Raw genomic sequence first — 11,221 nt, 5'->3', positions numbered from 1 at the left:
AAACAAATATTTTAACAATTAATTGCTCTGGTGCCTTGGAAATTCATTCAAAGCCTCAGAAATCCACATAAACAAAATTCAAGTTCTCACATGCTTGAGTTTGGTCTGCATCCACTTATGCGGGCCAAACCTTTTCCAGAATGATGTAATTCAAAACATTTTGTAACACAAAGGATTACCCTAGACTGACGAATGCGATCACCAGGCGCAGTGAGTTTCTCGCGCGATATTAAGACGCTACCGTCCTGACGTCACCAGTTGCTATGGAATTATTCTCCCCAGAGTGGAAAAGAGGGGTGGCGCGAGGGGCGGAGCACCGCTTCTGCAGAGGACCGAGACTGCTCTCGTCCTACAGATCTGACTTCTATCAAAATGAGCGGCCTTGATGAGGGCAACAGTCATCCTACAGGTCTGACTTTTACCAAAATGAGCGGCCTGGATGAGGGCAACAACCTTCCCGTCGCTAAAACCTGCGGCTTTGCTACTGCTGATCATGCTCCGGGACATCTGGACCCAAATCAGTGCCAGAGCGAGGAAACCGAGGCGACACAAGTGATGGCAGACACGGGTGAGGGCAGATTGGAGACCCTCGCGGAGGGAGGTGCATCCCGGGCGCCCTCGGGCTGTGGCCCTGTGCTCCGCATTCGAGCGGGCCAGAAAGAGGCTCCGCCTCCTACAGAGAGCCTGGAGACAGCCTCTGCCTCCACCTCGGTGGCAACGGACAATAGTCAGGAAAGTGGCTGTCAGCGTAGAGAGCCGAGCGGCCCTGCTGGGGAGAAAGCTCTAGAAGCCTGTGGCGCAGGGGGATTGGGGTCTCAGATGATGCCTGGGGTGAAGGCCAAGGAAGTGACGACAAAAAAGTGCGCCATTTCAGCGACAGAGGATAAGGACGGCGTAGCAGAGAAGGCGGTAGAGGAAAAGAAGGTGATACAGAAGGAGAAAAAGGTGGTAGGAGGAGTGAAAGAGGAGACACGGGCCAGGGGCCCGAAGATCAATAACTGCATGGACTCTCTGGAGGCCATTGATCAGGAGCTGTCAAACGTAAATGCCCAGGCAGACAGGGCCTTCCTTCAGTTGGAGCGCAAGTTTGGCCGGATGCGAAGGCTCCATATGCAGCGCAGAAGTTTCATTATCCAAAATATCCCAGGTTTCTGGGTCACGGCTTTCAGGAATCATCCCCAGCTGTCGCCTATGATCAGTGGCCAAGATGAAGACATGATGAGATACATGATCAATTTGGAGGTGGAGGAGCTTAAACACCCTAGAGCAGGCTGCAAATTCAGATTCATCTTTCAGAGCAACCCGTACTTCCGAAATGAGGGGCTCGTCAAAGAATATGAACGCAGATCCTCTGGCCGGGTGGTGTCTCTTTCCACTCCAATCCGCTGGCACCGGGGCCAAGACCCCCAGTCCCATATCCACAGGAACCGGGAAGGAAACACCATCCCCAGTTTCTTCAACTGGTTCTCAGACCACAGCCTCCTAGAATTTGACAAAATTGCTGAAATAATCAAAGCAGAATTGTGGCCCAATCCCCTACAATATTACCTGATGGGTGAAGGACCCCGCAGAGGAATTCGAGACCCAGCAAGGCAGCCAGTGGAGAACCCCAGATCCTTCAGATTCCAGTCAGGTTAATTCCTGACCCATGAGAAGCTCCTGCACAAGTTTCTTTACCACCTACTCTTGGATTCTATGCTTAGCCAACAGCATGCAATCTTCCATCTGCATTCTGTTCACATTGGATTATTTTGTTCTTTGGTTCTTCTAAATCTTCAGTTAGTTGCAAGATTGTTGCTTATACGCCTATGCTCTTCTTCTGGGCCTTGGTGCTGTACTACAAAGTTTTAAGTGTTCCAGGTGCATGGCCTTCCGCTGCTTCTGTGCCAAGCACAGTGCTGTAGATAGGCACTGACTTTCTTTGCATGCCTTGGGCCCTGTCTATGACTATGGTCTTTTCCCAGTTTTTTAAGTGGTTATCTACTGCAAGGAAGCTTGATAAACATCTTTGCAAATAACTACCTGGGCTTTATACTTTATGCCGGCTGTGCTTCTGATACCATGTAGTCTATGGCGAGCTCTTTGAGTTTCACTACTGTAAGATGAAGCTGACATAGATGATTCCAGCCATCAACCCAAACAACCCAAACTGGACATTCCAGGCTACCACTGACTTATTCCCAGCTGCCTTCCTGGGCCCGTGCCATCCAGCCTGCTGGTTATCTGGCAGAAAAAGAAGGTGGCTGGTGGGTGGCTACTAGGCATGAATGAGGTAACAGATGAGATGTTATGTTGATCTTATGCCTTTGGTCACTCTGCATCGTGACCAGGTACCGGTGAGTATGAAAGCCTATGCTGTGGCCCACGTAAACCTGTTTTCAGCCTTTCGGATGAGCTTTGCACACTCACCATTGCCTGCCTCCTCAGGAACTATCTGTGGAATTACCCTCAGGCAGCACACAGCAAACTCACGCTCCCCAAACAGTTACCTGTAAACCCAATTTGCCGTTGGGAAGATTGGGCAGTCATATGTGACAGTGCCCAAAGCAAGCCTGGAACTGGGGTTCCCTTCCAACAGTTAGCTTTTCTGAGTCCTAAACAGCAGACCACCCTTAATCTAGGCATTTTTGTTAGGCATCCCCTTCCTTACCCCTCCGGCACTCCCTCTGAACATGACGAAGTTGCCAGGTTGGGGCACCAAGTAAGATGTATTTCTGGTCTTTCTCCATGTCCCTCTCCTCCTCCTCCCTCCCTCCCTCCTGTCTCCTTTCCCTCTTCCTTTTCCCCCACCTCTGAAGCAGTTACAGCTCAAAGAAACAAACAAAATTGGCGAAGCAGTCTTTTTGTTTAATTTGCTCTCCTCTTGATTGTGTTCAGAGGAAGCTACTGTACAATGGATTCTAGATGTCATTGCCCTCTCTGCCCTCATGCCTCCACCCCACTTTCTTTAGCAAGGACTAAATATTTCAAAGGGAGACCTGTAGGTAAATTGCTTAGTTATGGGCAGTGTTCTTTTAGGCCAACTTTTACAACCCCACCCATTACCCCTGTCCATTTACCAAAACCTCCTGTGTGTAACTTGAGCTTTAGTTTGAGAAGCTGGGAGGAGAGATAGAAGGCTTTATAATGATGGGGTCAAGAGAGACCCAGATCAGGTTGTGCTGTAAAGCAACCAAAACTTAAGTTTGATTCCACTTTTCTAAAGATGGAAATTTTGCGGGGCCTTAGACCACTTAGAAATAATACCAAGGCAGCATTTTGTGGGTCACCCCGGTCTTCCATACTATTTTATTACATCCCTGATGACCCAAGAGCTTGCATCCTTCTGCCTGGCCTTAGCTCTCAGTCCTCAGCTTTCCCATTTCTTTCCCTGCTTTTATCCTAACAAAAGAGGGAACAGGCTGCAGTCTGCATTGTGGCAGATGCCAAGCCTCTCTCCTAGAGGATAAGATGTGTAGAGTCTGTCTGGATTTTCAAACCAAGTTCTAGTAGGTGGGGCAGCAGTGTGCCAGGGCTGTCTTACTTATGGAGGGTATGGTGGTGGTGGTGGTGACATTCACCCTTATCCTTCCTCCTTTCCTTCTGAAGCCCTTTGTCATAAGCTCCCCAAGGGCTTGGCGGGTATAGACACAGAGGAGTGGAGAGGGTGCTCTAGGCTGGAGAATCTGAAAGTCCAGAAACAAATGAGCCTGCTGTGGAGTGGGCTTAGAAAGGCAGTCAGGGAAGACTGGAATTTTGCAGAGTCAGGGGTAGGAGGGGAGGCCCTGAGGCTCCTCCCAGGACAGGTGGGAGAATCAAGTGGTTGATGTTTAAAGAGGATGCCTGGAGAATTTTCCTCCAATTTTTCCTATATCCCCGAGTTCACCAGTAGATTTTTATACATGAAAATGCAAGTCTAGATGTTTTCTTTCAATTATTCCAGGAGTGACCTATATGTGGAAGATTAATGGTTTATGCTTCTTATTTCACTGTGAGTAAAATCCTATTCTTTCATTTTTGCGTGCTGGCAAAATTGACATTTACAGGTCTGTTTTTGCTTGTAATTGAGAACATGTGCAAAATATCAAACTTGTTTCCTGTGCAGTATGAAGATGTCTGTGAATATTCATTAATATCAGCTTGTTCTGATCTCTTCATATATACTCTATTCTTAGAAATATTTGACTGTGATCTTTGAAGAGTCTGAAATTTTGCAAATTGTCACTGTCTTGTGAAAGTAATCTCAAGAAGAAAAGCATAACTGTGTCTTACTTGATATTTCTTGCCCTAGTAGTAATGTGGTGCTTGATATTTTATGTTCCTAACTAGTGTTAACTACTTGTAGAATTGCTCCTAATACTAAACAAAGATCATTAGTACTTTTGTCCTCTATGTGCTCAAAGGAAAAATAAAACCTGTCATTCTGCTGTACTTCTTTTCACCAAAAAATAAAAATTGATAAAGCTCTGTCTGTGTGGTCTAGGCTAATATAAGGTTGAGAAATCATTAAAGTTAGCAAATAGTCACTGTAAGCATCATGCTGAAGGTAAAAAAACAAAACAAAACAAAAACCCACCAAACCTGACTTTTTTGCTTGGAAGATGGTAAATTAGCCCACTGCAACTGCATACTCATGAACATAATTTTTCCTCTATAACCAGTGCAGTTTTGGGTGGTAATTGAAGCATCATATGTTGATTTGCCACTTACTGATTTCTGTGGAAAATTGTTCTCCATGCAGTATCCTTGTTTATGTTAACCACATCTCCTCCTTGGTCTTGTTCTTAATGAACTTGATAGACTTTTGGAAGAATTAATCATTGCGTATTCTTTAAGTGCTACTTAAATTCTTTTCCTACAACAGTGTGATGCTTTAAAAAGAAAGAACAAAAAAATTATGGCTGAAATATGTCTAGAAACAAATGATATCAGACATCAGCTTTAGTTAACAGGAATATTTTGCTGTTTGGTAGCTCTTACATGAAGGTTTGGGAGGTAAATACTTCTGCACTCTTTTCAGTCGAAAGGGCTGTGGATGCTGCAAGATCTGGGAAAATGAATGAACGAAGTATTTTTAGCCATCTAAACAAAAATTTGATAAATGCCCAAAATTACTGATTTGAATTAGACTGTTAAGTCTACAGTTTAAATAGACTTGCTGACTTGATGCAATTCTTTCTTGCATGTTCTACTTGCTGAAGTGTAATTTTCCTAGGCCTGGAAAATCTTTCTAGAGAGCTAAGGTTTCTTTTGCAAGCGCTACACTCATTTAATCCTAAATTCCCCTTATAATGTTCATTTTACTTTTTCAATTCAGTGATTGGTGCATCATCAACCACTTGTTTCAAGCATTATCCCTTTTATCCTGTTCTGAATATAATAATAAGATGTTATTTTGTTCTCCTGGGTTTATTATCAGCTTCAGTCTAACCAATAGTGTTCATTTCTGTTAGGCTGATGCCACTCATTTGTTAGAGATGAACATGGTTTCTGTTTTGTCTAATAAAGTTATAGACTAAATTAGGCATTCTCTAGGTTGTACCTACTAACCACTGGGTTCACTCCTGCAGTCCTGTTTCGTTTCTTTGCATTGCCTTTTTGTTTTCTTCAATTTTAAACAAATTATTTATGCAAACCTCCGAAACAATTAAGAGGGTCTCATCCTCTGGTCACCAAAGAAGTACGTATCAGTTTGGTTCGCTTAGGCCATGTTCCCCTGAGTGTAGTAGTGACGTACATGATTTCCCTGGTCCCTACATAACAGTTCTTTACCATTTCTGGGCATTCAGCTCAGGCCAGATACCCCAAAAGGCTTCTCTGACCTTCCTTAACTCAGACCTCCTCTCCCCTCCCCATATTCCTGCTCCTGCTGCTTCCGCTTTATCTCGTTAATTCAAGTTTACTTAAATCAGTTTTAATCATTTAAAAAAAAACAAAAAATTACCTGCATTCTTAATTTCTGAGTTCCCTGCTCCATGGAGTCACAGTTTGAGCCTTGGATGTCTGACTTTGCTTCAGATACGTATTCCCTAGCTTGACAATCTCAAGAGATCTATGTCAGGCACTTCCATGTGTGTTCTCATGTTACCTTTGTAATCGATATAAATTTTACTATCTCTATTTAAATAGTTGTGAAAACAGAGATAGAAAGTTGAAGTAAATTGCCTAAGATGCAAGTAAGTCACACAGACTTTAAATTTTCTGATTTCAAGCTAGGGTACTTTTCACTGTATCACAAATGTATTAAATTTGGCATAAAAACAAAAAAACCTATTTATGTGTGTATTTAGGCCTCAGATGAAGGTTATATGAATGGTTTTTGAAAAAGGTACTTTTTATCACTTAATTCAGGGTTCCGTGTTCAGATTAAAATACTCCCGAATTTGCCTGTAATCTTGATGTTTGTTGCCTAAATGAAACTAGCAGTCTGTTCCTTTCATCAAAGGGAAATAAATGCACCATAAGGACTTTAAATATGTTATACTTATGAAATTTAGCTAAGAACTGTAAAGAAATGTTGATATCAAATTAGAGCAATTTTTTAATTCAACATGGTGATTGTTTTTAACAGGCATTTAGGAATGTATTCCCTTCTCTAATTTTTAAACTTTGTTAAAACTTTATGAAGCTTTGACCTTCACTAAGAAAGTATCAAGGCCAAAGTATCAAGAAAGGGAAATAAAGGTTTTTTGTTTTAAATGAGTATGGGAACAGGTGCCTGGTACAGGAACCTGATTGTCAAGCAGTCTGTGATATTGTCATTTTAAGTAATGACTCGAATTCTCTATAGATATCTCACCTTCCACTAAGTTTTCTTGGACCAGTTTTCATTATTCCTTCTCCATTTTGGTTTCCTCGATAGCAGAGAGGGAAATTTGCTAAGTGTTCAAGGTGAACATTTAAATGTGAATATGAAGAGTAGACCTGCTTGTTGATGACTTTAGCATATGTGGCTTCCAGGAAGAGCAGACATTATACATTGTAGGACTCCTGTGCTTCTTAGTTCTCTATTTTACTCATCCAGGTAAGTTCTATGTTATAGATATTTAGTATTTTTTATAAAATTATGTTCCTTTAGAACAGAGCCTGTGTCGTCTTCATTTCTAATCCCTCAGTTGTCCTACCATGGTGTGATTATTAAATTGAAGTATGGTTTTAGACTGAGAATTTGCCCCAATCTAGATCCAATATTGGAAGACTTTACACATCAATTAAATAAGAGCATGAATTTTGGGGTCAAACTTGGGCTCATGTACAGACTCTGTTCCTTAAAAACACTGCAACTTTGAACAAGCATATTATCTAACCTCTGTGAATTTCAATGTCTTCATCTGTAAAATTTTAATTATACTCTCTTCATATGGTTGCAGTAGGAAGTAAATAAGATAAGGTACATTTACTTGCCTGGTGAGGAATCAGCACTCATTACTATTGAATTTTTACCATTATATCTGAGGATGATTTTAGAGACCAACAAGAATTTACTTTTTTGAATTCACCCTACATGGACTGGACCATGCCCAAGGATTTTCAAGGGCAGCAAATGGACCACACTGGGTGAATTAACTCTTGAATATATCCCGGTCTTGCACTAACTCATGATAACTGTGTTATCAAGAGCCTGAGAAGAGGTAAGGGAATGGTATTGCAACAGCATATTAAAAAAAAAAAAGGTATCCACGTGATTCTAACATTCAGTCATATCCAAAAAGATAGTCTGACATTCAATTTTATGCTGGTTTTTTACATAAAATCATATTTATTTTGCATTCAAACAAGTTCACTAAAAATGTGTATACATATACCTACATATGTACATATATATGCTTTATATATATATATACACATATACATATACTCTAAATTGAAATCAAGTATTATTTCCCTACTAACATTCACATCCAACAATAACTTTATGTGTATGTATGTATGTATATATATGTATATATATGCACATACATATGTATATGTATATAGTGGGGAAGTTATACTTGATTTTAATTTAGAGTTTAACAAACACAGTAGTTGATTTTTGATTGTAATTCATGATTCAAGTGTATTTTCTGCTACCTTGATATTCTAAATACCAAATTCTGCCAAATCATTTGACTACTGTGGCATTCAGATCTTTCTTCTGCTGATGAGATCAACAGTGGCCAGCAAAGAAAATCTCAGCTCCCTTGCCAATTATTTTTATGTATCTTTTAGGTAATGAATGTTTGCCTGTATGCTAATATTAAACTTAAGTCCTCTATTTGCACAATTTTCCTGTTTTCTTACTCATGACTTTATTAAATATAGAGCTTTTCTTTTGTAATAGTCTCTTTAACTTTTATAGTGCCATTTTGGATGATTATTTTTGATCTTCACATCTAATTGGAAACACTGTCACATTTTAGAAATAATGAAATAAAAAATTTAAAAGTCTATTTACAGTCCAACAGAAAAACAACATTATTAGGCTATCTCTGTTAGAAAGGTAGAAGAAACTTGGAAACAAACCCTCTTGACAAGAATGAAAAAAATGAGGTCAAATGAGGAAGGTAACTTGCTCAGATTCTTTATGTAGGTACTAATAAAAGTAAAACTAGCACTTTTGACTTGAGTGAATTTTTTTTCATTCTTTAGTGGCCAAAAAGTGCAATGAACTTCTTATTTTGGGGTTCTCATTTTTCATCCTAACAACAGCAGTTTATAAGTATTTAAAGATGATTATTCTTTGCCATTGAAAAAATAAATGTGTAAGAAAAAATAGCTTTATTTTTAAAAGAAATCAAATGTATATTGAAAGTATACACAAGACAGCATATATCATTTAGTCTTAAGCTTGACCGTGTGTGCTTGTTATCATATTCCAATGATTCTGGAAATCAATTTCACATTACCATATACTTATTAGTAGATATCAGAGAGCAACTGACTTTGAGAAAATAATTTCAGTAACTGCTTACACACCCTGAGATACCTGTCCCCACATTATATTTGGGATTACTTGAAGATTAAAAAATTTTAACAAAATATTTATCTTTTCATTGCATGCATCAACATGCTAAGTTCTCTGCTATAGACCAAGTAATGATATTGATAGTGACCAGTATGTTTTCTGATATTGTCCATGATAAACAGAATGAAACCACAATATAAAGAGTAGCCAGAATTTATATTGTAAACATTACCTGGCTCCTAACATCTTGCAACAAATAGCTACTAATATGACCATATATAGCACACAAAGAACACAGTAATCCTGTATTGCAGTATATGTATAAAAACTCTTAAACCAGTTTTTCTCAACCTTTTTTTTCATTATCATCCCCTTCCCAGGAAGAAAAATTAAATATAACTCAAATTTAATTAATAAATTTAACTTTGTATTTGTCTTTAATGAGAAAAATTAATACTAAGGAATAAGATTTTTATTGGGTAATGTTTAGCTTTGGAGGGCGACTGTCCATTGCATTGTCTAATATTTTTTTCACCCCAAGAACCAATGTTTGTCCCATTGAGAACACATACTTTAAAGTGAATGAAAATGAATTAAATGGCCTTTAACATTAAGGGAGAACCTAACAGGTAACACTGGAGGCTGAAATAGTTGGCTTCTGGTATCATCTCTGTCCCATACTGGCTGTGTGGTCTTAGAAGAAATCATGTCTCTTTTATTTCCTTGTTTTGGAAAACACAAGAATAGCATAAAACCTGATAGCTTGGAATAATCATTTAATCTCACCAGATTCAGTGTTCTTGGGTATAAATTGAAAGAGCTGGTGTAGATCAGTTGTCCCTAATTCTGGCTATGTTTTCCTGAGGCACATAAAAGATGTTTGTCAAGGTTAATCTATACCCGAGTCCATTTCAACCAGTCTCTGGAGGTTATGGTCCAGCCAGAAATAATTCACATTATTATTAAATAGTACAAATTTATTTATAAATTAATAAATAATAGTGTGAATCACACTATTATTAAACACAGGTTCCTGGGCCCTGTTTCCAGAGTTTCTAATTCTGTAGATCTGGGGTGGGACCTGCAAATTGGCATTTCTATCAAGTTCTCAGGTGATGCTATGCTGGTGGTTTGGGACCACGCTTTTAGAACCATAGTGTAAATATGTGTGTGTGTATGTATGTGTGTGTCTGTATATATATATCTCCCCAGATGAATTCTAATCTCAGAATTATTGGTATATACAAAATTAATAAGGTTCTTTTCAGTTCTAGATATTGAGATTTTAATATAATGAGAGCTGTTGGGCATCAAGATGATCTATATAGAAAGGTGACCTACTAAAAAACATCAATTTCTTGGTCAATTTTCATTAAGAATTTGTTCCTATAAAGCATTTTATACTATTTAAATTTTTTTTTAATTTTTACAGTACATTTGCTGTGTATATGGTTCTTTATTTCCTTTTGGAGTAAAGAAAAGTTATTTTGTTGTCCGCGTTTCAACATTTGATAAAACCAATGGAGGGTTTGGATAGTAGCCAGCCATTTTTGAATTGTTTGAAGAGAATCTTGTAAACTTGTAGTCCAGGGGCAATTCTGGAAAAAAACCAAAACAATTTGATTATTCTGCAGATCTTAAAAGGCCTTTCATAAATATAAACATCAAAATGTGATGGTCATTGATAATAAAACTTATTTTTTTAGTTTCATAATTTTAATATTTCGTTTGTCACCTGAATAGGTTGTACCTAGGATGAAGAGTATAGATATTTTTCCCTATAAAATTTACAATAATATTAAAGTCAACTTATATTTAGAGATATTGTAAATCATCTTCAGAACTCAAACTAGTTTAATTTTTGCATTTAGTTTACCCTCCACACACAAAAGTTAACACTTTTTTTTTTTTTTAAATTTAAAAGTCTCTCAGGCCCTACTCTGAGGATCATGTAATTGGTAAATGAGAACTAACAATCTTCATAGCCCTTAGTAGTAAAAGAATTACTAAGGATAATTTTTAATGCCCAGCTAAATAAAGATTCTAGTATGCACAATGTGGCAATTTTCCTCGTATGATATACATTACACAAATACACAAACACACAGACACAGCCATAAGGGGAGGGCACATAAAATGCATACTTTATTGATGGTGGGACACTGTGATAACTTTATATAAGTCTCTCATAAGCTAGTCTTCAGATAATTTCTTCCCAAATTTCTTCAAGGAAACATTACCAGAAATACTACAATTGAAATGTTATATGTCATGTTATGATATTTATTACACATGCAG

The 11,221-nt window shown here is 38.4% G+C and overlaps 2 protein-coding genes across 3 annotated transcripts in view; one reads left to right on the top strand and one right to left on the bottom strand.

Moving 5' to 3' along the window:
* The first annotated feature begins 292 nt into the window (after positions 1-292).
* On the top strand, positions 293-4,448 carry TSPYL4 (TSPY like 4). The gene has a single exon (XM_006926100.3). It carries the CDS (start codon positions 373-375, stop codon positions 1,636-1,638), a length of 1,266 nt encoding a protein of 421 aa, XP_006926162.1. The 5' UTR covers positions 293-372; the 3' UTR covers positions 1,639-4,448.
* Positions 4,449-8,719: 4,271 nt separating this feature from the next.
* NT5DC1 (5'-nucleotidase domain containing 1) overlaps positions 8,720-11,221 on the bottom strand; it is a 110,692-nt gene continuing 108,190 nt past the window's right edge. For both annotated transcript variants that reach the window (XM_006926190.2, XM_025042425.1), the window contains one exon: positions 8,720-10,521. In XM_006926190.2, the coding sequence (XP_006926252.2) occupies positions 10,406-10,521 (116 nt within the window). In that variant the 3' untranslated portion in view covers positions 8,720-10,405. The remainder of the gene's footprint in view (positions 10,522-11,221) is intronic.

Source organism: Pteropus alecto, unplaced genomic scaffold (genome assembly GCF_000325575.1).
Source record: "Pteropus alecto unplaced genomic scaffold, ASM32557v1 scaffold79, whole genome shotgun sequence".
NCBI classification, from domain to species: domain Eukaryota; kingdom Metazoa; phylum Chordata; class Mammalia; order Chiroptera; family Pteropodidae; genus Pteropus; species Pteropus alecto.
This window is presented reverse-complemented; position numbering and strand designations above follow the sequence as displayed.

Bases quoted from the DNA above. Each gene is read 5' to 3' on its own strand.
- TSPYL4 (XM_006926100.3), top strand. From the start codon at position 373: ATGAGCGGCCTTGATGAGGGCAACAGTCATCCTACAGGTCTGACTTTT.